General features: G+C 39.0%; 1 protein-coding gene across 1 annotated transcript in view; it reads left to right on the forward strand.

Moving 5' to 3' along the window:
• Positions 1–17,025, forward strand: part of myo10l3 (myosin X, like 3) — a 112,005-nt gene that overhangs the window by 91,677 nt on the left and 3,303 nt on the right. Inside the window, exons 24-37 of the mRNA XM_051708809.1 lie at positions 955–1,794; positions 4,280–4,403; positions 4,537–4,780; positions 5,287–5,382; positions 5,586–5,679; positions 5,794–5,849; positions 6,606–6,748; positions 6,873–7,067; positions 8,142–8,299; positions 9,511–9,634; positions 12,823–13,120; positions 15,555–15,762; positions 15,972–16,108; positions 16,643–16,763. Of these exons, the coding sequence (XP_051564769.1) occupies positions 955–1,794; positions 4,280–4,403; positions 4,537–4,780; positions 5,287–5,382; positions 5,586–5,679; positions 5,794–5,849; positions 6,606–6,748; positions 6,873–7,067; positions 8,142–8,299; positions 9,511–9,634; positions 12,823–13,120; positions 15,555–15,762; positions 15,972–16,108; positions 16,643–16,763 (2,838 nt within the window). The remainder of the gene's footprint in view (positions 1–954; positions 1,795–4,279; positions 4,404–4,536; positions 4,781–5,286; positions 5,383–5,585; positions 5,680–5,793; positions 5,850–6,605; positions 6,749–6,872; positions 7,068–8,141; positions 8,300–9,510; positions 9,635–12,822; positions 13,121–15,554; positions 15,763–15,971; positions 16,109–16,642; positions 16,764–17,025) is intronic.

Genomic DNA, 17,025 nt, shown 5'->3' on the forward strand with positions numbered 1-17,025 from the left:
TGTTTATATCCGTGTCTCCTGCTGAACAAGTTTAGATGTGCACTACAATTTGGAATAGCTTTTCTGTGGACCCCCTCCTGTCCGGGCCCAGGTGCAGGTTTACGATTTCTGCAACCGAATAACCCGAGGCCCCATTTAAATCATAATTTTAAATTCATCCCATCAGCCGTTGTAGTCAAGCACATTCAACATGTTTAATGTAATAAAAATGTAGTAAAAAATAATTCATTCCTGTTTTCCAGTTTTTCCACAATACAGTGATAAAAAGCTATATTTACCTATGTATATTTTTACAAAAAGTCTTATTTACTTTACTTTCACCTGGAGCTTATATTCTGATGATGCAGTGTATTGTTCACCATGTTGCAAAAGGCTGTATTTTTTGTAAGGCAACACTCGTAACAGAATGCAAGAAACAGCGAGACGCAGTGCAGTGGTCAAGAACGTTCTTCCAGCGCGTTTACATAGGAAAACAATGAAAACACAGAGCAGACACACACAAAAACACGTTTGATGTGAACGGCCCCTAACTCATCCGTTTGCACATATCTGTGATTGAGAGCGCATGGGCGAAACAGGTTCTGAAGGCCTATAAATATATATTTTTTTTCATAAATTACAAACCCCAACCCAAAATCCTGCTTGAAAAACTGACCCAAACCTGGTGGCTTCTAATGTAAACCGCTCTGAGAGCGCTGACAACAATGTATTCAGAAATACCTAGAACAACATGTCACTCAGGTGGTTTTTCAAGCTTTGCTAATGGGGTGGAGGCAATTGTGTGGTGGTTAAAACCGCTACTGCCTGGGCCCCCCTCAGACAAAAGGCCCAGTTGTCCCCCCTTATCGGTGGCCCTGATAGTGCTTTTTGAATGGTCATTCAAAAATACACAATAACCTGTGAATTATTGACTAGTGGGGTATTGACATTAAAGATCTCTTAACTGTTTTCCAGAAGGAAGTGTCCCACAGCCAGTGCCAGTATTCCTCTGAAGAGGAGAGCCGTCAGATGGAGGAGATCCTGCGACTGGAGCGAGAGATTGAACGACTACAGAAACAGAGAGACGAAGGTGTGTCTTTGCTGAACGATAACTCAAGAGACGAACTACGGCAGAAGAGGGACGCTGAGATCTACCGCCTGGAGAAAGAGGCTTCACGCGTGGCTACCGAGTTCCTGGAGATGCTGGACTTTGGAGGGTTGGAGCAGTCGCTCTCCAGTGAGGAGAACCTTCACGACACATCCGAGACCACTGCGCCTCTGGCCGAGGAAGAAGTGGATGAAGGCTTCCACATGGACAACAAGTGCATACCCCTCCGCGATTTCTCTCCTCCAGCTGCTACAGTTCCTCTGGACAAGGAGATGCTCTCCAGTCTTCCACCTCCACCACCTGCCTTTGCAGAAGGCCTGGTGGCCACATCCTCACCTGCACGGATGGAGCAGCCAAAATCCAATTCCTCAGTCACACAAAACAGACTCTCAGACATCCCCCCACCTCCAACTTCTGCTCCACCCCCTCCTCCACCAGCACTGGCATTAACCAAAGGAGATTATGTAGTGGTATATAAAAACTCCAGGAAAACGGTAACAGAGATTATACTGCCAGTGGAGGAGACTAACTTTAGTATTCTGCCAGATACTGAGTCAGACTATGACCAAGAGGAGTTTGAGGAGACATTGGGAAGTTGTGGGGATGCAGGAAGTACAAACGACGGACACCTCACTGATGAGGAAGTGCTACGTAGATCTTCCTATACTTTCAACAGCATGGAGTCCTTTAGGGGAAGTTCAGACTCCGTGAGTTCACAAAGCACCCGTACACCTCTGAAGGGGTGTTCACACTTAAAGGGATAGTTCACCAAAAAATTACAATTCTCTCCTCAGATATGTATGACTTTCTTTCTTCTGTAGAACACAAATTAAGATTTTTAGAAAACATATCTCAGCTCTGTTGGTTTATACAATGCAAGGAAATGGTGGCCAGAACTTTGAAGGTCCAAAAAGCAAATAAAGGCAGCACAAAAATAATCCACAACATTCCAGTGGTTAAATCTATATCCTCAGAACCGATATGATGGGTGTGGGTGAGAAACAGATCAATATTTAAGTCTTTTTTTGTTTGTTTGTTTACTATTCAGACTTACTATTTGTTTGTCTTTAAAGGAATAGTTCACCCAAAAATGAAAATTCTATTATTATTTACTCACCCTAATGTTGGTCTAACCTGTATGAATTTCTTTCCTCCGTGGAATACAAAAGGTGACTTTTTATAGTCTTCGCACAGTTTATTTGCTATAGTGTGAATAGTGACTCCGGTCTGTCAAGCTCGAAAAAGGTAGTGTACTGTTGGTTGCTAGCAGGCATTTCTACTTGATTGCCGTATCCAACCGTATCACATGAGCTTCACTGTCCTCGTTCCCATTGATAGTCACTACATCATGTCATTACTCATTTCTAAAGTTAAACTCTGCTCAGTTTGCCTACTCTCACTGACAATGAATGACTTCCAGTGTTTTTGGCCCAGCAAATCGACATCAGTGTGAGTTTCAGCATTTGAAAGTCAGATCACCAACCTCCTATACTGTCAGTTGCTAGTAGGCATTGAATTTCATTGTCTGCTCTTTCGTTGGTAGTCACTGCACATTTGCATGAGGCTGAACTCTGCACATCTTTGTCTCCAACAGTCTATTGCTTATCTTGCCTCAAAATGCCAACTCTCATTATTAATGAATGACTTTTGGTCACTTTGTCACTTCAAATTGCTGTCAGTGTGAACACCCCATAAGGAAGACATTTCACTGGAAAGGAATATTTCATGTTGGCAGGGTTATACAGATCAGTGTTTGGGAAGTGGGATCCGGTATTGCTGGGAGCAAAACAAAAACACTCAGCAACTTGTCATAATACTGCAATGAATGCATCTGCACTTGCAAAATGCTTTATTGTTTTGGATTTTTTGTAGCTACTCATGTTTTATTTGCAATGGCAGTGTGAAGGGAAATCAGGTGAGTTTGATTTGATATTGAGTTTTACCCCTCAGGGTATTCTGAGAATGATCAGTCATAAGCCAGTGCCTGTCACACCTGCAATTCTGCAACAGCTTGATTGTTTTCTCTCTGAGAATATGAACTGAGAGACCTAGTTCCCCTTATGTTTGGGTGTAATATGAAACTTGACATGACAGCTAACAATGGGAGGACATTTACTGAAGTCATGCTCTTTTTGTTTGTATTAACATGTAGGGTAAGACAGTGAGATGCAGATGTCCTACCATAGCAAACACGCAGTGCTCCAGTGTGTACGGAGTAAAGAAACACCATTATATTAAGAACATAGGGTCAGAAATTAACTAGAGGAAAGGGTGAAAAGCACATAAATTCATCCCTGTATTCACTCTCTTAATGTGTCGCTAATATGAAGTGATTTTTTCACTCTAAAACTTGAAACTATATTTGATGTTGATTGAATTTTATAGGTAACAGCCATCGCTGTTTAGAATGAGAATTTATTTCAATTACTTGATCAAATTGAAGTATTTGACACAAATGTATAGTGACGCTGGATGGTGCTAGTTTCTGTGTTCTGTGTCGCTAGTGGGCATTCCTACTGCTGTTGCTCTAACGTTATTGGTCGGTGGCACAACTGGCCATAGTTTTAGAAAATCTGATCACAGATGAGATACATTGCCAGTAAAACTAAGATATCGTTCTTATTTGACAAGGAATCATTTCTTTTGCCTCTAAAATGAACATGCTGTAGGGTAAAGTGTTTTTGTATATAAACTGTAGCAGTGCATCATATCATGAACAAAATGAACGATATATCAATTTAAGAATCAAACTTTCTCAGAATGCTGACAGTTTCTGACACAGCATTATTGTTTTATCATATCCATGTATGAGAAACACAGAAAATTTGTATAGAAGAGTGAAATCAATGACAACATTAACTGTCTCTCACAGGACACGGATGACGTGAGGGTCACTGTCTTCACTCCTATTGGTTGTCGCTGTGTGATATCGCTTAGCATTTGCATGAAGTTTAACTTTTCTCAACTTTGTCCCACATCCTGTCACCAATGTTCACTGTTGCTCCCTTTGCCGGAAGTCGCAAGCTTTCATTGAAGGTCCTGCTCCTGTCACTTTGTGGCTGCGTGTCGCTGACAATGTGAACAGGGCTACACTCTGTGTTTATATATGGTTAAAAACAAAAATGGCTTCATAAAGATAAAAGAATGCCAACAAATTACATGTACTGAAGTCTACACTCTCTTTTTCAACAGTTCATTGACAGTAATGATGAGAATGATGAATATGTAGATACAGATGAGGAGGTGTCGAATGGTAGAGTGCATCTGCTAAATGGCAGTGGACCTCCATATTTCCACAGCTACCTGTACATGAAGAGTGAGTGTTTCTAACCATTTGGTTCCCAATTGCTTCAATTATGTCTATATCATTGGATAATATTGGTCAAACAGAACATATTAATGGATATACTAAAGCAAAAGGTGAATGTGTAGTTGGACTTGTCTTTAAGGTGGACTGATGATCCCATGGCGCAGACGCTGGTGTGTTTTGAAGGATGAGACCTTCATGTGGTTCAGGGCAAAGCAGGACTCTCTCAAGTCAGGTTGGCTTTACAAAAAAGGTGGAGGGATGTCCACTCTATCCCGCAGGAACTGGAAGATGCGCTGGTTCGTCCTTCGAGACTCCAAACTCATGTATTTCGAGAACGACACTGAGGAGAAACTGAAGGGAACAATTGACATCCGATCTGCCAAGTAAGAACTTATTCCCCAGACGATGTGTTAACTGTTAATGTTTAAAGACCCCATGAAATCACTTGAAAAGTGTAGTTTTCTTTTCAGGAAATTTAGGCTCATATCTTCTTTTAAAAGCCTATAGGATTTAGGTTTTTCACAACTACTTTCCGGATGGTTGCAGTTGGTTGGAAAAAAAATCTGTGTAGTGCAGTATGAGTCATTAATATTTTTGGGCTGTCTTTCCAGATGAGAAAGAATGTTTTATTTGCAAATATCGGCCTAAAGTTAATTTCATCAAGTTTTAGGAGGACACTAGCATATAGGTGGCTTCAAATCTAATAGACATGGACAAAAAGCCACAAAACTCTCATTTTGATTTCATGGGGTCTTTAAAATGACAAAACTGCTGCAACTAGCAGATGCCTCGACTTTACAATGGCCAATAGGCTGATTGAGTCAACCATTACTGTTGTATTTCAAATTTTTGTGCGTAAATACTGAAGCCTTGTGGTATTGTTACACAGAGAGATTGTTGACAACCATGAGAAAGAGAATGCACTGAACATTGTGACTGAGGAAAGGACCTATCAAATCTATGCAGAATCCCCAGAGGATGCCAGGTACATTTCAGCTGAATATTTATTTTATTTCCTGTAATGATGCCAGTGTATCTGACTGAGTATACGGTATGTGCCTACAAGATAGATATGTGTAACTCTCATATTTATCTGTTGTGCCCCCTTGTGGTAGAATATAACTAATTTCTTATCGCTGACTACTTCACAGTGGTCTAATACCTTGTGTCTGCATGCTTGTGTTGCAGTGGCTGGTTCAATGTGCTGAGTCGAGTCCACAGTGCCACTCCAGAACAGCTTCTGCAGATGCAGCACGAGCAGGCCAATCCCAAGAACGCAGTCGTGAGTGCCTGTCCTAATATACAAAATCCATTCTTATGGCAGCTGTATACTTGAGTGTTGTATAAAGTGATGTTCTGTGATATGTTGTATTTACATGTGATGTTCCATGCTCAGGGAACACTGGATGTTGGGCTTATCGACTCTGTATGTGCCTCTGACAACCCAGACAGGTACTGCACGATTTTGTTATCATTCGGCATAGCATTAGTTTTACAGAAAAATAGTCTTTTGTATATCATGCATACGGAATGCTAAATTTATATTAGGGCTGCCAATTCATAACAAATGTTTTTTGAAATAGTTACATGAGATGCTGTTTAATTAATTGAATTAATCGCATATATCAGTACTTGCTGAGAAATGAATGAACGTTACATTTATATAGCGCTTTTCTGACACTACACTCAAAGTGCTTTACACAGTGAACAAGGGGACTCTTCTCAACCACCACCAGTTCATTCATTCATTCACTTGCTGAGAAATGCCCCCAAATAAAGAAAATTCAATATATAATAATCAAAGTAATTATATACAGTATATATATATATATATATATATATATATATATATATATATATATATATATATATATACACAATATCATTAAATGTGTCAGTACCATCAGACCACATTTCTGCATTTCACCGCCATGTTGTTACCAAAACAAAAGGAGAATTTTTGCAAAGTCTTTCCATATTACTTTTGCATACAATGATATTTAATAACGACCATGGCTCTCAAGCTCCAAAAAGGATAAAACAATGCTATAAAAGTATGATAATGTAGTCCATACAACAACTTGCTCTATATCAAGTTGATAAAAATGATAGCTTTGTGTGAGGTACGGACAGAAATGTATATGACAGAAATGTCATTTTTAGGTGAAGAGTTGTTAGTATTGTGCTCAAAAGACCTCTTTCCCTCAGGCCTAACTCATTTGTTATAATCACGGCTAATCGCGTGATCCACTGCAACACTGACACGCCAGAGGAGATGCACCACTGGATCGGCCTCCTGCAGAAACCCAAAGGAGACTCTAGAATAGACGGCCAGGAGTTTATAGTGAGAGGTGAGTGTTGATCTCCTTCCTGTGATGTAAAATAATTTTTTGGTGACTTACTGCACACAGGCAAAGAGTTTCCTTTCAAATACAGTATTCTATAAAGTGATTTCACTCTCAATGTGTATTTCAGGTTGGCTGCATAAAGAGATGAAGTCCAGTGGGAAGAGCACTTCTCTCAAGCTGAAGAAACGCTGGTTTGTTCTGACCAACAACTCACTGGATTATTATAAATCTTCCGAGCGCAGTGCCTCTAAACTGGGCACACTGGTGCTCAACAGCCTCTGCTCTGTTGTTCAGCCAGATGAGAAGGTCTTCAAAGAGACCGGTGAGTCCAGACAATGAAAATGACATGAGGCTTCATGTTGGATAAAGTTGCTTATTTTGCATAAATTTTTTTTTAGTCAAGAGCAAGTGATTTTTGAGTGCACAGGTGAGAACTAGAGATATTTCTTCAAATGGATTTGATCTTTGGACCTGTACTGGTGAAGATCTGTGGACAAAAAAATATAAAACAAACAATTGTTCAAACGTAGTGTTCTAAATATTTTATATACATGTAGATGTTTGTTTTGTTTTTTTGTAGCAGCCTCTTGTTTAATCTTTGGATGATTCGGTTGCTTCTGTAGACTGTGAAATCATCATTAAACATTTACTATACTGCACAATGACTACAGTACTGCGCTGCAATAGTGGGGTATTATGTAAAACTCCGGGACTTCCCCAGTGTACTAGCGCATATACGCGAACATGAGGGATAGTCAATATTTTACATTGGTGTGTATAAATGGATATAGTTTATAGTTTATGTGCTTTTTCAACTGTACGTACTTCCAGAAATGTTGAATTCTTTCCGCTGTGACTTGTTGTTGGGCTCCATCCTATGATGTTATTTATCCGTTCGTTTCACACACATGCGCACTCCTCAAAAACCTGTTAGAACGCCACTTGTGTTTACATGGCCACATTAAGCCACATTCTCGAGGAGAAACCTGGCTGCGTTAAACCGCTTATTCATATTCCCTTAAACGGCATAAGGAAATCTGCGTTCTCGTTTACATGACGTTTCAGAACGCAGATTTCTTCAAAAACCCTGGAATAAACAGTTTTCTTAAGTGCATGTAAACGTGGTCATTGGTCACTATAAATTCCTCTCTGTTGGACAATACAGTGACACAATAAATACAGGACATAGGAAAGAATGTAAAAGTTGTTATTTGAGAAACTAGGTCAACACTAGTTTAGCTAGGTTAATAAGAAGTTATTATGCAGTGTTTCCAAGACAATCTTGCATTTATACATAAGGGGTTCCCTGGGGTGGCTAAGATTTTGGGCGGGTTGTCCCTGGGTTGGTTGATAACCACTGTTTTGGACAGCTCCCAATATCTCCTGTTTTCTACAGGTTACTGGAACATAATAGTCCATGGGAGAAAGCATTCTTATCGTCTCTACACCAAGCTACTGAACGAAGCCATGAGATGGGCTTCAGCCGTTCAGGCGGCCATTGACAACAAGGTTCCCATAGAAACACCTACCCAGCAGCTCATCAGAGACATCAAGGTAAATGTACCCTTAACATGACTTTGTAACTCTGATGGGATTCATGGCATGGATAATCATTGCAGGTTTTTTATTTTATGACCGATCATGTTTCAGCTATGGAAGCCAATACCTTTCCAGCCCCAGCAGTTCCTCAAGGTCAAAAACTGTAGTGTTAAGTGAGGTACACGGACGCGTGTTCTGTGTGACATTCAATCAGACTGTTTTCTCTGCTTTCTGAATGTTTTCATTTTTCTTGTTTCATCCTGTATTTGTTTGGTCATTTCTGGGTGCTTTTGTTCAGCATATAGGCAGATATTTTCCTTGATCATTTTGAATTGTTAACTGTGCTGGAAAATTGAGTTGAAGCCAGGATCTGATTTTAGCTGGTTTTACATAGTTTCTATCTGGCCAAACTGGTGTAGGTGGATTATCAGCCGTACTACCAGCTTACCAAAGACCCTATAAAATAATTTTTATTTCCTGTGTTAACGTATTTCCTATTGAAACAGAAAGTTTGGGTGGAACATATCGAAAAACTGATCCCTTTTTTGTAACTAAAGCCCAATATGCTTTAATTACACCACTTATCTGATTATCTACTTGCTTATTGGTTGCTGGTGGTATTAGGGGAGGGACATTCTCATTCTAAAGAGCATTTGATTGGACAAAAATCTGTGTAGTACAGCAAAGAGTCATCTGTAAATCTTAAAATATGTATATCCAGAGATCTTCTATACCGAGATAACCTCTGCACTTTTACAATAGGAGAGAGCGTAACGGTTAATTAGCATGTTACGACAGTAAGTCACCGTTTGCAGATATCATACAAATGAATGGGGAGAGCCGTAAACGGACACCTACCTGTCGCAAAATTGTCTGTGTCTTCTCTTAGAAAACAAGCAGTTTTATCGTGGCATTGCAATGCTAACCTTGATAGAAGGGCTCTGGTCTGGTATCTGCTTAAACTGAACATTGGCAATGTGTAGGAGTACACTAGCATATATGGCCTCAAAGCTATTATACATGGACTAAAAGCCACAAGATTTTATTTGGTCTAAGCTTGACCACCTTAGACTGGTATGACTTGATTTTCCAGTAGCTCATAATTTTGTCACTTTTGTGTGCTGTGTTTCCTCCTCCAGGGATCTGTGGATATTCATTGATATGATATTCACATAAGAATGCGAATGTATAAAACCCCTAATACAGTCTTGCTTTTCATGGTGTAGGAGAGCAGTCTTAATGTGGAGGCTGTGGAGCAGATGTACTGGAGGAACCCCATTCTGAGATACACCCAGCACCCACTGCACTCACCTCTGCTGCCTCTGCCATACGGGGAGGTTAATATCAGCTGTAAGTCTCTCCTTTGTATGGCTCTATTCCAGCATTCCCTGTGAAATGGAGTGGGGGAAATTGAAAGCTGTTTTTGATTGTTACTTTTTTTTATTGCATGGCTATATAAGTATATGATAAAGGAATATTGGCTTCAATACAAGTTAAGCTCTGTCGACAGCATCTTTGGCATGTTGACGACAGGGGTTGCGCTAATGAAAATTCTCCGTCATTTACAGATTGTTTTGAAACATTAACGAATAATTCCAAATGCTGTCTGTCATTTTGACAGAAAAAAGAAACAAGGAAACAATTTTAACCTAGTGCATAATGTTTCACTTTCTGTCTTACTCTCCTGCTCTGTGCGTGTGCCCGGTATTGAAGATGCGTTTCGGGCGATCCGATCATAAGAAGACAGGCCCCATCGCCATATTTTTTGAGGAGAGGTTTTCTGATTTCATGACTGCAAACATCAATCAATACATCAGTGTTTTACTGCAAGATAATAAAGTGCAAAAAAAGTATAAGAACAAAAAGAAAGTGCAAAAGAGTGGCGTATTGTTTCTGCCAATTATGATTACATTTAAAGCTGAAGTACTATATGTAACTTTTTCAGTGTTAAAATACTTCTATCCAAGCTTAATATGCAGAGAACTATAAGTAAGCCATTCATAGGTTAATTTTCTTGAAAACTTTAAACACTGTGTTCTGTGGCGCTATAACAATTCCTGTGTATGTTTTGAGAGACCCTCTTAAACCCGCCCCAACTACATTAGACTATCTGACTGTTTGAACAACTACAGGCTGGGAGCGTATTCAGAAAGCTGTTGTGAAAACATTGTTTATTTTTGCAGTTCCGTTCGGTGATGCTAGTGTCGCAGAGTACTTTCCAAACAGAATTCTCAGTAATTTTATTGGAGTGCCCATAACTGAGCTTTAGATGTGTGTGCTTCTCATCTGTGTCACTTTATGTTGACATCAGGCACACTGAAAATGTTTAGTGAACTTGTGAATGTATGTATACACTTTTTAAAATTTTCCAACTGGACGATCGTAACCTGCAAAGTTTAAAAATCTTGTTTGATCACAGCCTTTGATTTACAGATAGAACTTTCACCATAGAACTCCTTGGATTCAACACACTCGCTCGGACAGTCAAAAATCTTATATATATCCACTGTCATGTGTATACCATTACAATGGATGCTATGCCCCTGAATGTAGCCCAAGTCCTTATGAAATGGAAACAAGTATGACGGATAAAAATAAACCATGACGGAAATGTTACAACTCAGTCCATCAGACTGATGGATAAAGATTTTTCTAGTGCAACCCCTGGTTGAGGATTACCACAAAAAAGAATTTCGACCCTCAGTTTGTAAGAACAACATATATACAGTAATGCAATGACTTAAAATAGAAGTGTATGGGGCAAGACATTCCAGAGGGTTTAAAAGCAGAAATGTAAAGCTTGTGTTTTAATTTAATTAATTCTTCTATTCAAAAATGTGTATTATTTGAGCTGTAAGGTTGTCTAAATTCTAAGCCATTTAGCGGTGGGACTACTATTCTAGGCAGATGAACTTCTGTTTTTTTCTCTTTGTGAACAGTCTCTTTCTGGTAAGCTTGCTTGTATCATGCGAATGTTACAGGGTTTACTGGCTTTACATTGTTGTGTTGCATATAACTTTGCGCAGACAGAGTGGATGAGCGATTGTATCATACTAGTCTCATGTTACAAAACTCTGTATATTCTAATGGTGCAGTGCCTTACTCCTTAGACTTCCATTGTAAGAGTATTACTTGTAAGAGACTTTTGTTTGTTTTGGGGTAGTTGGGTAAAAATAACATGTCCATGAACTTTTTATTTAAGATTATATAAGATTTTAGGTTAGGCCTGTATGAATAAGTGTCACCACTTTTATTTGATCTTTTTTTTTTTTTTTGTACACTTAAATAGTACTGCATATGTAGACTAATATGAATTTTTTATTGTTTGGATATTCCATGTAAAAATTAGACAATTATACAAGAATGATAAAAATGCTGAAAAATAATATGAGATGATGTATAGCATGTCAAACTGCAGGGCACTGCTGTCAGTGCTTGACATTTTTGACAAATACCCTTTTACAGATGAAAAATATTGTAGGTGGTAATGCTATCAATAGAGCTTAACTTTTATTGAACCCAGAACATTCTTTAAAGGAGTGATATGTAATATATTTACTGTACTAAAGCATAACATCATATGTTATCAGAGATTTAGGAAACATGCTAAGTTGAAATACTAGTGTAGAGCCGAGGAGGACGGGGCCGGGCTGGAATGACGCACGCCCGGTCCCCAATCAGCCTGATGGGGCGCGCGAGGGATAAAGGCGGCCGGGGACGACAGTTCGAGAGAGAGAGAATTACAGGCAGCTGTACTGTGTGTTTTTATGGTTGTGTGTTTTTGTTTAAATTGTTTATTAAATTATTATTTAAGTTGTCAAGCCGGTTCTCGCCTCCTCCTTTCCACTGAACCCCCTTACAACTGGCTTCTCTGAAAACAGTGCTACAGCCAGAAGATTCTACTTTGAAATGTCCATTCCAGGCCGGAATTTCTGTTTGTGTTTTGGCCTGTGTGATCCAGCCTACTGCCCATTTTCCAATAGTATTTCAACACCCCGGGTTGCCAGATTTGAAACAAGTTAGTGGGCAAACACAGCGCGCTGCAGCCATGGAAGCCAGCAATACATTTAGCTAACATTGACAGAGTTATTAAAAATCCAAATTTTTATAAGAGGTTTATAATTTGCAAACAATAAAAACATTGCAAACGTATACATTAGCTGATCAACTTACAGTGTAAGGCTCGTTGCTTGCCATTGTCAGTTTGCTCATTCCTGTTGCGTATCTTCAACCTGGCAACCCACGTGAGCTTCGAGTCTGGGGAGGAGGGGATGGGGGAGACAACTCTCTCCAATATTTTGAATTTGGACTGCAGTACCCATTTTAAATGCTTGATGTCAATGTTACATATTGCTTCTTTAATGTTCGATCCAAAATGTCTGCTGTTCACATAGAGCATTTACTTTGGCCCCATTGTTGGATTGATGTCTAATGATGATTTATTTATGTTCAGTGATAGCACGCAATTTTATGTGTGAATTTGTTTTGATGGGATGATGGTTTTAATCTCTTTCTCCATTTGTCTCCTCTTCCTGCAGTACAAAAGGAGAAGGGCTACACTAGCCTGCAGGATGAGGCAGTGAAGATCTTTAACTCATTACAGGAGATGGAGGCCGTGTCAGACCCGATGCCCATTATTCAGGGTATCTTGCAGACATGTCAGGATCTCCGGCCACTCAGAGATGAAGTCTACTGTCAGCTGATCAAACAAACCAATCATGTGCCTCAGCCCAATAGCCCTGCCAACTACGCCCACTGGCATCTGCTGACCTGCATGAGTTGCACCTTCCTGCCCAGCCGGGGTATACTAAGATACCTCAGATTCCACCTGAAAAGGTGTTGTAGCTACTCTTTGTATATAACATCCATTTGCTACTGTTTTTTTGTCCATGTCTTTTAGCTTTTAGGTCATTTATATGCTAGTGCACTCAAAGTTGACAAAATTATCTTTAGCATATTTACGCATTTAAAATCACAGTATTTCTCTTCCTGGAAAACGAACCAAAAATATTGATGTCTCATTTTGCATTAATGGGTGTATCCAAATTGTTGTCCAATAAATTGCTTTCTAAAATTAGAATGCCCCTCCCTCAAATACCACCTGACACAGACTAGCAATAGAAAGTAGCCAATCGAAATTCATGGCTATGTCGTAGGGCTTGTTTACACCTGGCCACTTCATAAATTTTCACTGATCCGATTGCTATCTGATTAAAAAAAAAATTACATTTACACTTGGCCACATTAATGTCTCTCTGCCAAAAGGATATAAATCCGATCTTCAATTCCCATGCTATATGCAAATAAAACAGAGATCACTTCCGTGATTATGCTAATTCCGGGCATTGAATTTAAAAGATGTGCTTTATTATTTGATTCCAAGTGAATTTGCCCAGCACGTGTGTGTCTGTGTATGGGCGCATTGTAGGTGAGATGAGATCATGCTTGTCAGCTGCAATCATGTCTGTGTTTAGTTTCATTTTCATCAGTGATCTGCATCAAATGAGGAAAAAAGTTCTGTCTCTCTTACAACATGCATTCGTCTCTTTGTTATTATTTACCCTATGCAAATATTCGGTGACAGCTGTTGTTTTGCTTTTATGCTATGCTGACGTAGCGCTGTTTGGGTGGGGTAAAGTTTACATATGTGACATGAACAGCCTGATGTATTTAGGCCCCATTTCCACCTGGTATTAAGATTAGTTTCGGGTGATCGGATCACAGAAACCACATATGAATGTGGCCCAAAACGCATGTGACCAGATCACATTTGAGGTGTAAACGCGAATCCGTCCTATATGCGTCCCGGCAGCAGTGAATCACTGCCCCTCACCTGTCAATCAACCACTGCGCTTAAGCAAGAGTTTAAAGTTTGCCGGTTACGAGCGATTTTATATAAAAATAACCGTACAATCCGAACATTTAAAAAAGGTCAATATGTAAACAGAGGAAAGTAAACTGAACTCATCAAGCAATTTCATTGGGTCTTTAAATTATTTTTTAAAGCTGCACTACGTGACTTTGTGCTCTCTAGCGACATCAGTAGTTGAAACTTAAAATTGCAAGCATTTGCGGAAGAATACATTACGTCAGTCATGTTCTGGCACTGCTCTTCTGGCGGATGAATCTCCCAATTTGAGCTTACCTTGAAATGGAAATATTACTTGCTTTGATGAAGATAAACAACACTTATTTACATATTTGAATGAATTTTACACTTAAATCACTTTTCTGACACTACACTCAAAGCACTTTTAAATAGGGAACTCTCCTCAGCAACCACCTGTAGATCTTAATATTATTATTCAAGTGTTTTATCTACTATTAATGTTTAAATTGTATTACAATTTTCAATTTAAGAGGTTAAACTCGTGATATGGCTGATACGAGTTCAATAGAAGGCTTTATTATTTTTATACTACAGTATATTGTCCAGCCTCAGTTACTACAATAGCATGTCTATGCAATTCACACAATAACACCGTAACTAAAAACATAAAACGTGGATTAAATAATGATGGGCGTAAAATATACTTTATTAAGCGTAAAAATAATATGCTTAAATATGCAATATAACAATTACAAGAAGTCAATTTCAGAAGTTGTACATATTAAACACGTCACAGTATCTTCACCGGACATCGTAGATACATCGCGAGTAATGTTCAGTTCATAAAAGCATGACAAGCAATATAAGCTTCAACAACCCTACCAGAAAACATATCCAAGCATTATAGCAGGTAAACAACTTCGCCAAACGGATAACAGATAAAACATCCATCTAGACTGCAACAATGCTGTCCTGAAATGTGTGAGTGTTATTGAAATGAGCTGAACAGCATAGCTCGTTTCTCCAGCCAGTACTTCATTCCTGTGTGTGTGGACATGACGTAATGATGCAAGGATGAACATCATAAGGCAGCGATTTCGTGCCAAATTTAACCCGACAGCTCAAAATACAAATCATTTTTATAAACTTACCTTAGTGAATCGGAGGTAAGATAAGGACATTGTTTTGAACACTGTTGATGTGCTCAATCAATAATTGATCATTTTTAACCAAAAAATATTACATATTGCAGCTTAAGACTTTCAGATTGATGAACTTTGACAGTGTTATTAGGCAATTATGGATTTTTTTTTTTTAATCCATCACTTATTATAACTTGTTTGGTTTAACTGCTCAATAAGGAAATGTGTTTTAAAATGAAAATCATAATATTACTGTCATTGATGACTTCAATATCTTCTGATATGAATCACTTTTTAGGATAAAAGAGCTTTTCCCTGGAACAGAAATTGAGATGTTTGCAGTCTTCATTGGTGAATCACTGAAGAAGACCAAGACACGAGAGTATGTGCCTTCCCAAGAGGAGATCATCGCCCTCCTAAACAGACGGGAGATGACGACCACTGTTTACTGCCATGGTGGAGGCTCCTGCAAGATTTCAATCAACTCTCACACTACAGCAGGAGAGGTATGGGATGCTTACATCCTCTGATGCACAGAATATTTCACACAGCATAGAATTTATAACTGTACTGGAGAAGTTAAAGGAATAGTTCAAGCAAAAATGAAAATTCTGTCATTATTTATTCACACTCAAGTTGTAGCAAAAGTAGAGATCATGTAGCATCATGTGTAGTATGCTGATCAAAAAGTGTTTTATTTCTTTGCCGTGTGCAGGTGGTAGAGAAACTGATCCGAGGCTTGGCTATGGAGGATAGCAGGAACATGTTTGCTTTGTTCGAGCATAACAACACAATCGACCGGGCTGTGGAGAGCAGGGTGACTGTGGCCGACTTGCTGGCTAAGTTCGAGAGGTAGAATTACACCACAGAGTTGCCCATATTTACTCGTTTTATCAATTGGTTGTTAAAGCTCTAATAACCCTAATAGCCCCTTATATCCCTAAAACTACACTACCAGTAAAATGTTTGGACACACATACTCATTGTTTATCATTACAGTTTTCCCCATTTAGAATATTAGTCATCAAATAACACAAATGGACGTATGTGAATCTTAGCTTCTTCAGAGTAGCCACACTTTGCCTACTGTATATTACAGCGTGTACTGAAGGAGTTCCCATGCATGCTGGGCACTTGGCTGCTTTTCCTTCACTATTGGTCCAAAGAATTTAAATAAAACTTTAGTTTTGTAAAGACATGCATATGTATGCAAACTTTATATTTGTCAAGCATTTAAGCATAAGCCTTTTGATCAAACGGTCTGTAAGATCATGAGAAACAAATTGTGTCTGAACCTTTGACTGCAAGTATATGTGAAATAAATACATTCTGGGGTAATGAGAAGACATTCAAAAATGAATGTTTGTTGTGGCTGTTGTTTCTCAGGCTGGCGGCAAGTGAGGTGGAGGAAGATGGCCAATGGAAGCTTTACTTCAAACTGTACTGTTTCTTAGATGTGGAGAGCATGCCCAAGGAAGGAGTGGAGTTTGTCTTCATGTTTGAGCAGGTCGGTAGTTTGTAGTTTTACCTCTTACCTCTATTATATTCAATTCCATTCTAATTCATTTTAAGTTACTGCACACTTACATTCTGTTTTAAACTACTCAGCATTTTGTTTTTAAAGGAATATTTTGTGTTCAAAATAAGCTCAATTGACAGCATTTGTGGCATAATGTTGATTACCACAAAAATGTATTTTGACTCGTCCCTCCTTTTCTTTAAAAAAACCAAAAATCTGGGTTCCAGTGAGGCACGTACAATGGAAGCGA

This window comes from Myxocyprinus asiaticus, chromosome 10, assembly GCF_019703515.2.
Source record: "Myxocyprinus asiaticus isolate MX2 ecotype Aquarium Trade chromosome 10, UBuf_Myxa_2, whole genome shotgun sequence".
Lineage (NCBI taxonomy): Eukaryota > Metazoa > Chordata > Actinopteri > Cypriniformes > Catostomidae > Myxocyprinus > Myxocyprinus asiaticus.